Source organism: Hylaeus volcanicus, chromosome 6, assembly GCF_026283585.1.
Source record: "Hylaeus volcanicus isolate JK05 chromosome 6, UHH_iyHylVolc1.0_haploid, whole genome shotgun sequence".
NCBI lineage: Eukaryota > Metazoa > Arthropoda > Insecta > Hymenoptera > Colletidae > Hylaeus > Hylaeus volcanicus.
Genome location: NC_071981.1, coordinates 21,315,472 through 21,332,605, shown reverse-complemented (window position 1 = coordinate 21,332,605; position 17,134 = coordinate 21,315,472). Strand labels below are relative to the sequence as shown.

Genomic DNA, 17,134 nt, shown 5'->3' with positions numbered 1-17,134 from the left:
AATTTAGAGAAGAAGAAAAGAGAATCCTCTTCTCTTTTTTGTTGTTGTATCGATCTTTCGTTAAGCTTCTGGAAACTTTAGTAAGCGTACAATATAAAAAAGGTTGATGGAAACGGAAGTGTCGTTTTAAGCAATTTATTTCGGAAATTATAGTAATAAATGTGTGTATGTGCCAATGCCACACTTTTACAATGTTAAGGACTTATTTTACAAACACGCGTAGATCTTATTGAAAATAACATCGACAAAAATGTTCGTGTTACATTGAATTGGCAACAAATAAAAACGGGGTTTTAGAGTATTTACAGTTGTTGATCTGGACTTAATAGGAAGACGAAAAATCTCGTTGAAAAGTAGATAAAGATGTATGAAAGTGGAAGAAACGATATACATCGTCTTTATATTAAGTTATCCTCCACTGTGTCTAAATACCAATTGGACACGACATCGACAGTTTGTTAAAAAATTGTAATCTCAGATAATACTAATAAATACTGGCATTTGAATATTATTTGAAATGCTAGAGAGCCGCGTGTGTTTCAACCTCTTGCCCTGCCATTTACTTTGGGAGTTTGGAACCGTGTCGTAGTCGAGTATACGACGTGTGCGACCCATTTCGTTTTAGACCAAGAGCTTAATGCAGTTTACCCTTTAGACCGAGTATAAAATTGTTATTCGACGACATTGACATAAAGGCTCAATGAAAGTCGAAAGGTTTGAAAGGACGGCGGGAGAGGACAAAAGAATAGAAAATGTGTGTGGATGTGTTGCGATAGTATGTAGTCTTTTAACGGTAAGCTATCTATACGAGTGAGTAAATCGTTCACTTGTAAGAACCTGTTAACCAGCTGCCATTAGACGTGATCGAGATTCGCGATGGTAGAATTTGTTATATGTATCATAGTGTTCGACAACACTCTAGCATTAAAATCTTCACATATCCTGAGAGTCTACTCAAGTAAACATATCATACGCATCGTATGAAATATCTACAACTCTCCTATCCCTTGGCACAATATTAATCAAAATTTCGCAACTGTTGCGAAATATCTACAGCCATGAATCGATTAGCATTGTTTCCTTCCAATTTGCTATGTTAACAGACGATTTGTACCCATACTATAGTATAATACGACGTGAAAATCTTGAAAAACCAAGAACCATGAAGTTACTATGAATGATTCCAAAGCATCGAATTACAAAATTTGAACGCATATTCCACGTGCAAACCATTCGTTCGCAGATTGTTGTTCGATTATCTCAGGTACATAAGCGTGGACGAATTTTTGTGCCCTGTTACGTCATTCGTATCCACAGCTATTCTTCCAAGATAACAACTAACTTGTCGTTTTGTTCCCAAAATAATAAATCATCGAATGACTATTTCTCGCATTGAAACAAGATGATGATTTCTCACATTAGGTCAGTCATGGCCTTTGAAAAAGGATAGTCACTAAGCCAACACTACAAACACCAGCCGTTAATACTCCCAAAAATATGTATGACGACGTGATTTGCCAAAAGGCAAATAAATACAATGTTTTATTACAATATTTTCCTTGAGCTGGATCATAATTTGGTTCGTATTCCTTGTACACCCACATCGACCCTACAGAAACAAAAAAATGTAAGAATCAAATTACAGTAAAGAATCATTATACATTGTATAATTGTCATAACAGTGATGATACGAATCGGTATTACTAACCTATGATGAACCAAACAGTCATAAAACAGTTGATTAACATTTGTGTATGCGACTGTTGTATTCTTTCTTCGTCTTCTTCATGATGTCGGCCACCCGTTGCCAACAAATGTAACAACTGTTTAAAAACACCGAATGCACCACCCACTAATAAATATATAGGAATATATTCTCCTTGTGGGCAATCATTAAGGTAAACTCCTCCTATGACTATCATACATACTGGAATTACTAGTGTTACTCCTATGATAATGGTACATCCAACTGAAATTGATCACATATAAAGTAGAAGAACATTTCCCAAATATATTAAATTACAATTATAATTATAATTATAATCGATGCTTACTAGTTCCTAAAAGCAGGATGATAATATTTTTCAGAAAATCAAACACTCCTTTGGAGACCCTACGCGCTTCTCTCATACGACCAAACAATGTATCATAAGATGGTGGAGGAGCTATAAAATAAAAATAAAAATATCAATTAGACATGTGTCGCTAAATTAAAGTAAATTAGTAGCATAGTATCTTGGTAATAACAATATTCTTTTGTTAGAAAAGTTATTTACCATTTGGATCTATAGCTTCCTCGTAAGAAGGAGGTACACCACGGTTGTTATTCAAAATATATGGATGACCAAATGGTAAATTAATGTTATGATTCGGAGGTGAAGGGCAAGTCGTACTAGGATTCACACTGTCATTTGTATTCATGGAATTATTTTGTCTTATTTGACCCAACGGCATTTCTTCGTGTATGTTTGCTGCTTGAAGCCAATGCATGTTTAGTTTAGCCAATGTATTTTACATTAACAATTTCGTGACGTTTGGCTGTTGTCAATAGCGACAACAACACGATAGCACGCACGTATCTTTATAACCTATGAACCCTTGCGTTCTTACTTCAATGTTGTAAGCGATGTTTATAATCGCATATTGCTTGAATATGGCACAGGTTTCTCCAAATATGTAATAAGCACGGTTCAAGTTTGTTTACTTGGATCGAATATAGATCCTAAATATAAACAAAGCAATACAAACAGTCCAAACACACGCATACGTGGTACGTATATTTTTTCAAAAGAAACCTTTCTAATTTCGTGAAACAGCCAGAAAGTAGAATTCACGTGACACTGGATTTCATTCAATAAATACTGAGAAATATTTCGTATCAAAGTGTCAATTGTCACACCCGGTTTCTTCGAAACAATCTCGTTCTGTCAATCCGGCGTTTATGTTTGGTCAAGTCCACTCTTCCACACACTGAAATAGTTGCAATGTGCACGTTTCATGTTTCCATGGAAACATGCAACATTTCTTAACAGTTTTAGACAATGAAAAGATTAGGTATATTATCCGAAGCCAGTATTAATTTCGGAATCTTACATTTGCCATTTGCGGATTTACGCCGCAATAAACTATGCACGGCGTTTTACGGGTTCGATTACCAATCAATTCTGATTCCGAGTACGCATGCGGTTTTTTTAAACCAGTTTCGCCCGAGAATAATTTTACACAGGGTTTATCTAATTACAGATATGTAAATATTCATAGTTTTAACTCATCGAGACTATCGTTTCCACTACTAAGAGATTTCTGCTGTCAAAAGAATGCCATTTCTACTACCCAGAATATTATCGAAGGGTGACAGATTAGAATGTTCCACATTTCTAAATTCCTAAATTTCCTAATCAAAAACTTGTGACAGAACTCAGCTACGAGAGAAAAACGTTCCAAATTTTCTTCCATCCTGAAAAAAGTCACGAAAAACCGCTTTCTCTAGACCTCCTAATCCAAGATAGGCCCTTAATGTATCTCGTTCCTCTGTGTTCTCTCTTTACCGAAACAAATGTTTACAAAAATAAGTGCTTATCACTAATGGAAAAGGGTAACAAATCTGACTTGGCATATGGTCAGCAAGCGCCCTTGGAGAACGATGCAACCTGTCAGATAGCGTCGAGTGGCGGTCTGCCAGTGATAACAGCATATTCCAGCGGCAATTTCGAATCCCCGCTCTCCATCGGCAGGCTATTTAAAAGCGGTCCTTCAGCTTTCGCTCGGTCCGACCAAGGATTCCTTTGCAGTCTCATGCGAAATCCAATCGACTTCGGGTCGAGAAAAGGTGTCCGAACAATGCGACTTTTTCTTGCTCCTGCGACCTAGATCCCTGGTTACCTCGATATTCGAATTCTTTATCATGAGCGCCTCTCGATATATCACGCTGCTCGTCGTTGGGACAATCAGCGTTTACTGTTTGTGGAGGACGGGCTCGTTCTCCTGGCGAACATCTGCGGTGCACGCGAAGGCGTCCATACAGTTCGACCTCTCCATTCCGGTCTCTCCCTCGGTGCCTTATCGGTTTTCCAACAGGACCAATAGAAGAATCATCGACAGGAGGCATCGCGGAGTGGTGTCCAGATACATGCTGGAGCTGTACCATCGGAGATCGGACGTGGACATAGTCAGAGCTCTCCGTCCGATCCAGGTGTCCATTCCAACCAGCGACGGTGCCAGGATTCTAGTGTTCTCCGTGCCTCCGGCTGAACCTGACGAGGTCCTGGAAGCGGCCGAACTGCTAGGAGTCGCTGGAGCGATCCTCCGAGTGCGACTGGACCGAATGAACAAACCTCTGAGTTGCAAGTCGAGACGAGACGACAGCTGGAGAGCGTTCAACGTCACTTCCGGCGTGGCCACGAGGGATGGAAAGATGGTGAAGCTCCGTGTGTACGGGAGGGTGGGATACCGTCCGTGCGGAGATAGTCCTATTTTATTGCTGAGCTACAGCAAGACGAAGAGAAACCGTCCGCGGCGTTCCGTTCCGGAGGAGGACCAGGTGGAGGAGGATGGTTCTCGCAGGAGACGCAGGAACTCGTGCAGACGGAGGTCTTTGTACGTGGACTTCTCGCTGATCGCGTACGACGAGTGGATCGTCGCACCACCTGGCTACGAAGCTTATCAGTGCGCTGGCAAGTGTTTCTATCCGTTTGGGGACCACCTGAGTCCAACTAAACACGCGATCGTCCAGACGCTGGTGCATGGGGCACTTCAGGGGGTTGAAAGTGCCGGGAAACCGGTTGGAAGGGCCTGCTGCGTCCCGACCATGCTCGCGCCTACGAGTCTTCTGTATCTGGACTCCAGTGGGACCCTGACTTATCAGTATGGGTACGAGGACATGGTTGTCAAAGAGTGTGGGTGTCGTTGACTGTTGTACTATAAATCAGAATGGCCATTTCAATAGGAATGATTCTCATTAATATTTTAATATTACAATAGTTGTTCACCTATTTGTTTTTGAATGTATAAAGAAAAAAACTTAAGAATACCTGTATCGCCATCTAGTAATGAACAAGCCAAACTAGTCGGCATCAAACTTGGGCATTCTCCCAATAGAGGGCGACAGAGGTAGTCTTGAGTTTTTTTTTATATATTTAAAAACAAATAGGTGGACAATCATTGCAATATTAAAATATGAATGAGAATCATTTTTTAGCCCTGCACTCTTAATTTTTCGATTAAAATAAACAAATGGCTACATTTACCATTGACAGATCATACTCCGAAAATAGTTCAGTTATTCACCGCTAGACGACGACACCAATTTCACGCGGGAAATTTGAATGCTATTTTATTTAATTAATAAAAATTCATTGTATTACAATAAAAATATACGTAAAAATGAAGTAAAGGATTCAAATAGTCTCACAGTATTGTTCTGCAGTCGTAGGTTAAGATACTATGCTTCATGGCTATGTTTTATTATATTTTAGAAGTCGGTTAATGACTAGAAGAAGGAAATCAACATCCTCGCTAAAATGAAATGATAAAGAAACTTTGTGAAAGCTTTGTGGCAAGAAATCTATGCATTCTTTTTACGTGATGAACGTTTTATTCAATTACAATAATAATCGCCATCGTCGTAGTGATGATAACAGTAATAATAATAATCGTAACAACGGCACGCAAAGAAAATAATCGCAACTGCGGTGACGATAATTACACACTCGTAACTTCCAATAATAATAACCATGACGATAACAATAATGAGCAACAACAATCGAACGGGCAATTAAATTATCCACGATTAACAATAACTAAACGACACAGCCGTGCGCTCTGCACGCGTAAACGATACATTTTTCTCGTAATCTTACGTATATTACATGCGTGGATTGTTTGTGTGATTGTACAGGGTGTAAAGAAAACGAGTGGCACGTAAAATCATTGCGATGATCGAGCTGGCGTTGAGTCTAACTCAGCAAATAAAAATAATATTGATTCTCGTTAAATCTTTCCTTCGATTTTTGCGTATGGATAGTTTCTGGTCAAAGAAAATCACCAGCGATCGTTTGTACGAACAATCGCGTTCATTTGTCCTGATAAAATGAAGTAACACAAATTTTCTCCGCACCCCATGGTTCCTGTACGTGTACAATAACGAACAGCTCAAAGTGTCGAAGCGATCCAAGGCACGCGTGCCTTCGATTGCCATGGCATCGATCCAAAGACGCCTCGACGGACCTCGATAGCGATTTCCTTCTGCCTTCGTTCCACGACGATGAGCACATCTGCACGGACGAATTACGTCGAGTCGAAATTTTCGAAATTTACTATTTCGAGTAGTCGTTAGATATTTCGATAATTTGGACTCGACGTAGATCGCCGTCCGAGTACAGATATTAATTCACTCATTCACACGTGTGCTAATTGCGTGTGTGTATGTACGTGTTTCGTGTACGTGTCGCTAAGGTGTACGAAAATCGGCTGCAAAAAGGGGGGGGGGGGAGGGTGACCTATGAAATGCGTATGAACGAGTGTCTCGCTTATGTACAGTGCTCCTTGAAACGTTACGAGTACAGTTGCAACTGCTTCACAATTCGGTTAGCGATTCGTCTCGGCGACACTCGGATCGGTTTTTCGCGTTTACGCTCGATCCTCGTCCCGCGAAACGTCCCTTGTCCGTTGGCATTTCTTCGGCGACGGTTTCGCGCGTTGTCCCGGCTCGGTTACGAGGGCGTGAACTATTACAGGGCTGGGACCGTTCGAATAGTCGAGTTTTCGAATAGCTACGTGTTTCAACATTTAGTTCGAATAGTATCGGAGTAGTCAAGTACGCGAATTACAAATTGGCGAACAGTTAAGAATTGGAATTCGATCGAGTGCCATCATCGAATATTTGAATCGTTCGGGTGTTCGAATCCTCGAAGAAAAATTCGAGATGCCCCAGTCCTAGCGTAAACGAAGCTTAAGCAAGAAATTCGCGCGCGTTTTATTCTCCAGTTGAGTCACCGTGGGCGCAGCAGCTTTTTCTATCCTCTTTCTTCATTCGAACGTTCTAGTTTCTCTTTCAAAGCGGACAAAATAACGCGTATCTTATTTTCGAGAACGGAAAAGTTCCTCCTGAAAACTATATAAAATAAAAAATTCAGACTCCTCGACCGGTAGTCTATTAATCGATTCCTTTCCATGGCGAACAATACTTCCTTATTTGTTACAGACATAGTACGATCCCATTGTATGATTCCATACCTTTATTCGACGAGTAAGAGATAACAATTTTTCATCTTTATTCGATATTTAAAATTTTTATTTAGATAAAGATTGTGCCCATCTCTGTCTACTTCTGCCCGTTATCCTCCCTCTCCGAACCTCCTTTCCGTTTCTTTCCGACATTCTGGAGGATCCGGTCGCCTTTCATCGGCTCTCCGAATCGCTTTCGATCGACGGAGTCCGATTTCAGTCCGCGCTCTGCGCCCGCGGTCGATCGAGAAAAAGCAAGTTTGCGGATGGTGAACGTGCGAAAGCCGAACAGGTTTATGAGTACGAGTCCGTGATCTCGGTTTTGTCTCTTTCTCTCTTTGAAAAAATAAATCACTTTGCTAGGTTTACTCTCTGTCCCTGTCGCGCGCCTACGAGCCGCGACAGTTCGCCATCTGCGGGAGCTAAAATCTACGGACGCTAACGTCGGGTTCGCGTACGACACGCCTGATCTATTGTAAACACTCTATCGGAACACCTACTGATCTATCGCGACTGGTTGGTTCCTCTTCGAGGCGTCGAGCCGTGCTTCGAACGCCGGCGTCCAGTTCTTTAAACAACTCGAGGAAGTTCGTTAAAGGGTCGAAGAGGGTCGATTTCCGTGATTCAGAAATTGTTTCGAACGGCGGCGAAACGAAGTCGCGCGGTCTGCGCGCGAAGAAGATCGGAGAACCGATTTTCCCCAAAGGAAACGGCTCGACGTCGCTTTTCTCAGAGAAAGGTGGCCGGTCGTTTACCGACTTAATCGTACAATTTTCATGTAGAAATCGGGCATCGCGTTTTTCATCTGTTCGCTTTGTCGAGACACGCGCGTCCGGCGCTCACGGACGCGAGACGCTTTCATCTTTCGCGGCGGACTCGTTCGAACGACGTCGACGAATCGACGCCGGAGTTGGGCAGTGGTTACTTCGAGATAGATCGTAATTATCGCTCGTTATTGTAGGATTAATCGATAATCACCGTACTGGGAATCTCAATTTCCATGAATTATTTAACACGTTCGTCAGAAACGTGCGAAATTTTCTCGAGTTTCCGACTGGTAGTCGGAAATTAATTCGTAGAAATTAATTCTGTGCCTCTATGTTCAATCCTTCGTGATTCCACTTTAAACAGATACATTCGCTCGCCGTTTTGTTATTAGTTAAATTATCGATTACTCGTTGATTCGCGCATTGCCCAACTCGACGCTGCCAGGGGAAATAGAGGTTCTTCGATCGTGTTTCCTTTCTTGTTGTGCTCGCGTTCCTCGAGAATTGGAAAGCAATCGATCGACAGCTAACGCTCGTAAACGGCCGGAACTTCCGTCTGCAAGCTGAGAACCTGAGTGGAAAAACTAGCTACCGAGAAATTTATTTTCGCTGTTCTTGTTTCGACAGGATAGGAAACATCGGCAACCGTGAAACGTGCACCGTGCGAGACGACGGAGATACTGGTCTCTGACTCTAATCGTAATTTTTTGGCAGTTTAGGTCTTCCTTTTTCGTTCCGTATACGACGTAGTTTGGCGCGATCGAATGGACGAAATCGTGGAAAGCGTGGAGTAGAACTGTATTCCTTTTTGAAATTTTGCTTCGAAAAACCGAGGTGTGTATATTTGACGATGGGAACGAAACTGAATATGAAGATAAAGGAGGAATAGTCCTGACGATCCTTTAAATCGGCATTTTCAGTATGAAAGTAAAGTTCATTGTACCATTTCGCAAATTGTATAATCGTATATGAATATGTACGACCTAGTAGTCAAATCAACCACGATAGAGGTGTACTTCTATAAGATCTTTTATATGTCCTTTCTATTAACTAAGCAAGAATGAATTGATTCCTTAAATAAAATTCCATCGACTATTACAAACTTTCTTTCCTCGTTTCCTAATATTCAATCAAGATCGTTTCGTCCATTCGACACACCAATTGAAAATAGTCACCAAAAACGACAAATTTGAAATTTGAAATTTCTCGGGGTCACGTCTGGTCAGTTCTCGCATCGTACCGTTTCCAGGTGCGTCGACCAATCGGAAGTTCGGTCGAACACTTCTCTCCGGCAGGCTCGATAACTCGCGACGCTTTCCCAAAAAGTGTTCTACCGTTCGAAGCGGTAAGGCATTGTCGGATATGTTAGCTGAGATCTTCGAATCGTTCCTGTGATTGCGGTACATCGAAGGCTTTTACAAAAATATCTTCTCCGTTTCTCTGTTCGCGTCCCAGTCTCTACTTCGTCGTCTTTCCACCGTTTGTTCCTCTAATCTTCTTGCTGGGACCGGCGAACGAACGTGGATGCTTTTTAGAAAACGTAGCTTTTGGACAAGAAAAAAAAGGAAGAGATACTAGCACGAGGTATATTAATTTTGTTTTTCAGCCGAGAAGCAGCTAGTTACTATCGATTTATATCGATTTATATCCGTTCGATTTTCCTTTTTCGGAAGTTCCACGACGTGTCGGGTTGCGACCTGTTTACGACAGCAACGCTACGAAATAACATCGATGAAAACAACGCTGGTGCAACGAGATCATTTTTCTCGTCTCTATTCGCGTCTTCTTCTTCCTCTTCTTTTGTTTTGTCTCTTGTCTGGCGAGACAGTCTTCCTCCGAGACGATTCTTCGAATCGCTGGCCATTAGTTTGTTCTGCTTTCGTCGTCTGTTTTTGGCACATTTACCACAACGCATCGTGCAAACGCCTAATCACACAGTTTCGAATATGTCTTCTCCGCGACGGCGCGCCGGAAGCTTCCGTTTTTCTTCGGTGATTATTCTTCCTCGAGCGGGATGCGTTCGATTCGATCGCGACAAGAGCGAAACGACGAGGAAACGTTCTCGGTTTCCTTTGATAACAACGAAACTGACAATATTTCGAATATCAGATTTTTTTCGACAATATTACCTTTCGTTTTCGACAAATCATTATTCATAATAAATCAATCTCTAGATTCTTCGTGGACAATATATAACAAATATAATTTTGCAGGAGTCTTAACAAAATAACACGTTGTTTCGTACGAAATAGTTCCTCCGGAATGGTTTAGCTGATTCGATTAACTGACTTTTCATTTTCTTAACGCGTTGTCGACCAAACTGGGCCAAATAAAAGTCCAGGATAATATCGTTCGCTTTCGAATTCCGTCGTAGCGAATTACAAAAGTTTACCAAAGCGACTGGAAATCGAAATAAAATCGTGATACGAGTTGACGTGAATTTTCGAATCGCTGATGCCTCTCGCTGAATCGTTGCTCGTTTTCCTCGTCGACCTTTCGAATCGATATTTCGTCTCGACAGCTCGAACTCGAAGTGACGTCAAGCCCGTTGCTAAGTACGCGATGTCTCTATGCTTTATTAACTGTTTGAAAATATCGCATATTTTATAAGTTTACTTCTTTTTTTTTTTTTATCTTTTTACTCTTCTCGCGACGCTCTTGCGCGCACACATTGTCAAGCGAGTGGATTAATTCGCGCGCGCTCGAGCACCTCCGGATAGGTACGAGTTGCAATTCCACTACGATAGTCGATAATATTATCATATAATATATATGTATATATAATATACTTTGTTAAGCCTCAACAATTCCCATAATAAGTCTGTATTAGTCGCGGGAACGAGCCGATCGGGACTTTCGTCGGCCACCGTTCCTCCTGGGGTTGAAATAGTTTCAACTTGAAACTGTATTCAACGTCGAGTATATTTTAAAGAATTCTCGAGACATCGTTGATACTCGAGGGACACGATTATAAAATAAAAATAAAATTCAAGCTGCCGACAACAGTGTCAACAACTCAACACGTTTCGACTTGTATACATTTCTGATTCCACTTATTGTACTTTTAGCGTTAGTTCATAGTTTCGCCACTAAGCTAACAAGCAAAAGGTGGGACGATAGTTTTTAACGCACCTAACTTCAAAGAATTGAGTGGTTCCGAAACAGCAAACCGTCCTCCAGTGAAGGCGTTTAAAAAAAAGTCAATTTTGGAGACTCGCTTTGTGGCCGCCATTTCGTACTAAAATAATAATACAACAATTTTTGTTTATGCTCCAATATGTGGTAAAAAAAAAACCCTGCAAAAAGAAATCCAATACCTTTTGCGATACTCTCAAAATTAATTATCGAAGTTAGACCTTCTCTTCAACCTCTAGAGTGGCGTAACCCCTTAAGACTAGCAATCCCGAATAAATGTAAGCGTAAACCTCAGCAGAAGGAGTCCGCTTGAACAAAATTTTCTACCGAGTCGCTGAATGACCCGCAGAGTCTCCTTCGTACCTGAACGATCTCGTCTCGACACCCAGCGTCGTCTAACGGCAGAGACCTCTTGCCGAGAAGTTCCGCCAACAAAAATCCCGATCGACGCGAACGTCCAGTACCTTCGATAACGCAATAGTCAACAGTGAATCTCCGGGTGCCGCGTATCGGCGACGTGCCCGGGTTCGGAGCACGTCGAAACGCGCGCAAACGGTTGGTGATTGTGTCCGTGATTCTCATGGAGTGTCCGTGGGACGAACGCGACATCATCGTCACCCAGGATCCAGGAACCTTAACCTGGCCTCGCGTCTCCCGTTCGGACGTAGTCCTCTTTGGATCCCTTACGACTAATAGTATCGTAACTACTATACACGAAACAATCCCTAATAGTTTGGCACAGTCAACTTCCTCCTTCGTTTTCATCGCACTTAAAGTGTATCTCGTCAACGTTCTTTCGAGTCGAAAGTTTCGACCGAAGGTGTCGTTCGACGCAGCACTTCGGTTCGTCTTTCACGGATAGTCTCATCTTGAAGATGACATCTTGCCGTCCTCGTTGCGCCCTCGGGATTGCTCTGCGCTGTTCCGTCTCCCGGTTGTCGCGTATCGAGGCCTCGAATCGGCCGAGCCTGGAAGCGTCGGTACCGGTTCCGTTAGCCTAGAGGCACGTCGGCAACGAGGACAGCAACATCGGCGTCGACGACCGTGCAATTATTATCCCATTGACTCGCTAATCGAGCCCCTCTCGCCGCTAACGTAGTCCCACCCTTCTGCATCTTGTTTATTTTCTGTTTCCTCGTGAACAGTTTCCCACCACCAGAGCCAGGTTCGATTAGCGCCTGACCGAGAGCTCGACCGTCGAGAGCGCACGGAGAAGTTGAAGAGCGAGGTGGTCGTGGTCGCCTTCGCGGGTCGCTCTCGTTCTTGTCTTTGTTCTTGCAATGATTTTGCATCGCTCGGCGAGCTTGTACGTTCGGTCACGTGCCGGTCGGCTTGTTTTCTCCCGCGCTCTCGTCAGCTTCTTCGGCGGCTTCAGCGTTGACGACGCTCCGAGCGTGTCACCGGCCGAGCTCTGGTCACGTCGGGCTACGGTGGTTCCGGCTCGGAGGTGGGAGATTCCTGCTACGCCTCCAGGAATATCAGAGCCGTGGGCTTCGGCTCCAGGTTGCTCTTCTTCGCCTCGACCACCAGGAACTCGATCTCGTTTCGGTCGCGCCTCGCGAACGACTCCGCGATCAGTCTTGCTACTTCCTGATGATGGAGACCTGCGGAAGATGGACGCGTTTCGGGTAAAACTGTTCTCTTTGTTCGCAGACGGGGGTGGTTTCTTCGTGGACTGTGTCGGGGACCGTTTCAAGGGACGTTGGAACTGCAGGTACGGTCAGACACGGAGGACTATACGAGTTCATTGCACGAGCCTGTTAACTCTATAAAACTATAACTCGATAACCTCTAAATTTTGCTTTTTCAAAAATCTAATTTAATTCGTATCAAGGAAGAAAAGCAACGTAAATTCCCGCGTAGATTTTACCCAGTTTAGGCATTTGCTCTAAAATCTGTTAATAATATCTTACGGTAACCCTTTCAGACCTGAATTATTTTTTTTTCTCGTAGCGCAGTTTTCGAGAAAAACTGGTCTTTCTTCGCGTGCAGAAATAAGGACGGTAGCCCTAAACGATCGTACCGGTTTCGTGTGTGGTAATTTCGAGTCCTCGATTGTGGACGTCGGGTCCGAAAGGGTTGATAGTAAAGTTATGAGTCTGTTGAGATATCGAATGGTTTCTATAATTTCGAGTCCTCGATTGTGGACATCGGGTCCGAAAGGGTTGATAGTAAAATTATGAGTCTGTTGAGATGTCGAATGGTTTCTGTAGGAAAACTGTTCGTAGAAGACTCGAGTCTACTCTCGTCGAGAAATTCTCGAGTCTACCGTCCTCTTATTACTTCTTTTACGTAAGAACTTTTTGATGGGATAGCTTGAACGAAACACTCTTCAAGGCGCGACGTTAAAATTCACTCGATAGTTCGGAAATTACCTTCGACTTTGTGACCGTCGACTTCTAGAATCAATTGACCGACTTCGAGACCGCCAGCCTCGTAAGCTGCTCCGTTATCCTGCGAACACATGACACTTTATCAACACCTCGACCACTGACATAATCGTGTCTGTAACGGTATACAAACATTTTTCCATAAAGATTCGCAGTCTAGTCATTTGACCGTAACTGTCACATTTCTGTAATATTTTCTTTTTTTTTATTAAATATCGACGGTCTTCAGGACGAATTTATGGGATGACCTAATCGCTACCATGTCGTCTTACGTGTATATTGATGATCCTGGGCAGTGGATGTTTGGTGTTGGCACCGCCCTCGATGGCAATGCCCAAAATCGACTTGGTCTTCTTGACGGTGATCCTCAGGTTCCCCTGGTGATCAGGTACCACCAGGGCGCCGTCCTCCTCCCTTCTCTCGGACATTTCGCTCCTGGCCAGCCTTTGAGCGCTGTGGTGTCTCCTCGGAGGTCCTCCAGCACCTCCGGCCCCGGTGGTCCCGCCACCGGAGCCACCCTCTTCGAGGAGCTGCGCCTCCTGCATGTCGAAGCTCCGCGAGAGCTTGTGCGCGAGTTCCTGAAACGGGCAGAGCTATGTTTCACCAGCGGGAATCGAACACCCCGGGCTCGCTTCCACTCGACTTTCCAGCATCGTGACGGCCACCGTCGTTGTGGACTAATAACAACAACTTTCGAAGAAAGGTCTCGGAAGACGAGATCGGACATCAATTAAACTGGAACGTTTGATTCTCTTATTTGATTCTCTTATTTGATGATGCTTGACTAGGAAACGTAAAGGTTGCTGAGTGTTTCTGGGGATGATGCAGACCGATAATGAAAGCGTCAGTGGCCAAGTATCGAGAAGCAACATTTTCGTATCTTGAATATTTAGTGGAATAAGAAATACGATCTCGAGCGCATCGTTAATAACGAGTCGAATACGAGTTAATTTAAAAATTGTTATTCTTTGAAAATTTTACTGCGAACTGACAGTGAATGTGTTACTGTAACTAACAAGGAAAGCTTTTTAGCTGTTTGGATACGTTTTAAAGGACCAACGAATAAGATATACGTACTTTTTTATATCGACCCATTTTCATATTTAGGGGGTGAAACTGCTCCCTAATGTTTCAATTGCAATTGGCTATCTCCGAAACTATTGTTGAAATAATCGTCCAAAAACATTCAGCGACCGGTAGGGATCGTCGAGAATTCGATTTGTTTTCAATTTTTCGCGTTCCGCGACGTTAGAGAATCGAAGACCGATAAAACGAGAGACGACGAAATATTTGGGCCGATTTCCGTGGCACGGTGGCTGTCACGCAGCCTGTCAAAGTCGCTTTAGGCACGCGTGCGCGAGCACGATGACAGCACACAAGAGCTAAGGAGGCTGATGCTGAAGAATTCCTGTGCACGCTGTAGCCGAAGGGAGGTCCTGGTAGTCCGCGAAGTTGGTTACGAGACGAACTTACTCGCTAATTAATTCGCGCTAATTAAACGGACGCTTTGCACGAACGAGAAGCAGCGACAGAGCGATTCTATAAAGAATCGACGTTAAAGATTTTGTAAACGTTAAAGAACTTGTAAACGGTGTTGCTCGGGGAAATTGGAATTTTACGGAGTTGATCCTCGAACGAGCATATCCTTTCGGTCGTTATTAGATGGCTAGAAATCAATCTTGATTCGGGTATTTCATTTCTTATGAAAGTTTGTGATATGGATCAAATTTTGTTTTCGTTTTGAATTTTTGGTGATCCGACCAGGGCTAGCGTAATATTACTACGATATTTATGATGGAATTTATGGGGAGGGTTATCCACCACGTATATTAAATCCCACTCGACGTAATGTTATTTAACCCCTTCAGTAAACATGAAAAAATTAAAAATTGGAAAAAATAATACATTCTTTTTTTATGAACGAATTCTATTTACTGAACATATATAACCCTCATAAAAGCCATTTCGGACTCAAAATGGGACTGAAAGTTGATATCTACTGATTAATTTTTGTAACATTGATTCCAATACAAATATGTGAAAATAAAATTAAAACAACTCGCGTACACTGTACATGAATTTACACAGGCCCATCTGTCATCTGCGCTCCTACGTACCAGAAATCGTATTTATTTTCACCCGAATATATAAATAGGAGTGGTCTTTTCTGCAGGTAAACTCGCAGGTAAAACGCCCGAGTATACTCGGGCGTGGTCCTCGAGCGGTTAAATATGGTCGTCCGTGGATCGAAGATCGTATTCGGTGGAGTGTAGCAAAACCGTAGGAAGTTTGCAATTATTTAAAAATTTTGGGAACGTTGCCGAGTCTCTGTTATCCGTCCGCAGCCAACTTGGTTTGCCTACCGGGTTCCGCTTCTCCACAACGGTGCACATCTCCCGGTACCTATATGCAATCGTACATAACATCGTGTAGAAACGCAAGTATCACAATACATATCGATATAGGTCGCAAGAGTATAATATTAAAAAATTAAGTCATGCTTGCTGATAGGCTGGTAGCAGTTGGGTGTTTGGTGGTGCTCGGACAGAGTGGTGGTGGTGGTGGTGGTGGTGGTGGTGGTGGTTGTGGTGGTGGTAGTGGTGGTGTTTTCGCGCGATTATCGTTGCGAATTCGAGTATCGAGTGATTCTTTAACCAGCTCGGCGATCGCACGATCGCCTTTCGTCGAATACGACCGATTCGACCCCGTCGCTCGTGACGTGCGAGAGAAAAAAGATGAATAGAGGTGATGGATGTCGACGCGTTAAACGATCTGCGAGTTTCCTCGACCCTCCAACGACTTTTATTTCGTGGAATTTCGAGCTTCTTCTTCAACTTTTCGATCGAGTCGACTGGACATTTTTGATCCGTGTTACCGAGATGTTCGTTGAACAGGGAAAGGAATATTTCTTTTGGAATGGGAAAATCGAAACTGAAATCTCAAGGATGCTTTTAGTCGATATTTTAGGCATATTTACTGCTGTCTACGCGTACTGGTCTTCTATAATGTTGCGCGTGAAATCGAAAGCTACTAATTTCGAGCGAAATAGAACGAAATAACCTAGAATAGAAATGAATCTAAGAAATCACGTGGGAGCGTTGCGATTTATCTTAGCTCGTAAACCTTCGTTTGAATTAATTACTTCGACATGGCTCGAAGAAAAACCAGTGACCACGATCCGCTACCAAAAGAAACTTTCCTTTTTCCACCCCAGAAAAAGACCACAAGGGGAGCGAAAGGTCGGTAATAATTTATCACTCGTTAGACTTCCTGGAGAAATTGCTGAATATCTCGAGCGAGGTACTTAATCTCAACCTTTTTATTTTTATCTTTATTCTAGCAAAATTTCTCGCACAAGTTCCAGGATACTTCGGGATCTTAAGGTCTTCGTTGAACTTCTCTAGCCAAATTGGTTAAATTTCTTGGTCGAAGTTCCGAGGCCTCGTTAAACGTTCCGCGCGAATCGTCCTGCGTCTCGAAGTTGCTCGTTATCACGGCGACGTGCCTCGCTAAATCACCGACCGACGCGTTTCCGTGGACGGGATCCGTAGGTCACGGTCGACAGGCGCGGAGACCGAGTTTAATGTCGCGAAACCGGGCGTACATATATCGCGGAGA

General features: G+C 43.1%; 3 protein-coding genes across 4 annotated transcripts in view; 1 reads left to right on the top strand and 2 right to left on the bottom strand.

Annotated features, from left to right (window-relative positions):
• Positions 1-121: 121 nt before the first annotated feature.
• Positions 122-3,366, bottom strand: LOC128878051 (uncharacterized). 2 transcript variants are annotated; one of them, XM_054125866.1, is made up of 5 exons: positions 2,277-3,366; positions 2,055-2,165; positions 1,709-1,969; positions 1,550-1,609; positions 122-1,464 (listed from the first exon to the last, which is right to left on the bottom strand). In XM_054125866.1, exons 1-5 carry the CDS (start codon positions 2,488-2,490, stop codon positions 1,454-1,456), a joined length of 657 nt encoding a protein of 218 aa, XP_053981841.1. In that variant the 5' UTR covers positions 2,491-3,366; the 3' UTR covers positions 122-1,453. The 2 variants fall into 2 exon arrangements, with proteins under 2 accessions (XP_053981841.1, XP_053981840.1); XM_054125865.1 differs by having other exon boundaries at positions 122-1,609; positions 2,277-3,353.
• A 538-nt stretch (positions 3,367-3,904) lies between these two features.
• On the top strand, positions 3,905-4,909 carry LOC128878532 (bone morphogenetic protein 2-like). Its single transcript, XM_054126818.1, has one exon. The coding sequence runs from the start codon at positions 3,905-3,907 to the stop codon at positions 4,907-4,909; it is 1,005 nt and encodes a 334-aa protein (XP_053982793.1).
• Positions 4,910-10,365: 5,456 nt separating this feature from the next.
• Positions 10,366-17,134, bottom strand: part of LOC128878346 (whirlin-like) — a 104,713-nt gene continuing 97,944 nt past the window's right edge. The window contains exons 14-16 of the mRNA XM_054126474.1: positions 13,789-14,094; positions 13,502-13,580; positions 10,366-12,730 (exon numbers count right to left, since the gene is read on the bottom strand). Coding sequence (XP_053982449.1) covers positions 12,588-12,730; positions 13,502-13,580; positions 13,789-14,094 — 528 coding nt within the window. The 3' untranslated portion in view covers positions 10,366-12,587. The remainder of the gene's footprint in view (positions 12,731-13,501; positions 13,581-13,788; positions 14,095-17,134) is intronic.

Coding starts and splice junctions, on each gene's coding strand:
- LOC128878051 (XM_054125865.1), bottom strand. CDS start 2,490: ATGCATTGGCTTCAAGCAGCAAACATACACGAAGAAATGCCGTTGGGT. Junction 2,166..2,276: donor GGAAGCTATAGATCCAAATG/GTAAATAACTTT, acceptor TTTATTTTATAG/CTCCTCCACCATCTTATGAT. Junction 1,610..1,708: donor GACTGTTTGGTTCATCATAG/GTTAGTAATACC, acceptor TTGTTTCTGTAG/GGTCGATGTGGGTGTACAAG.
- LOC128878532 (XM_054126818.1), top strand. CDS start 3,905: ATGAGCGCCTCTCGATATATCACGCTGCTCGTCGTTGGGACAATCAGC.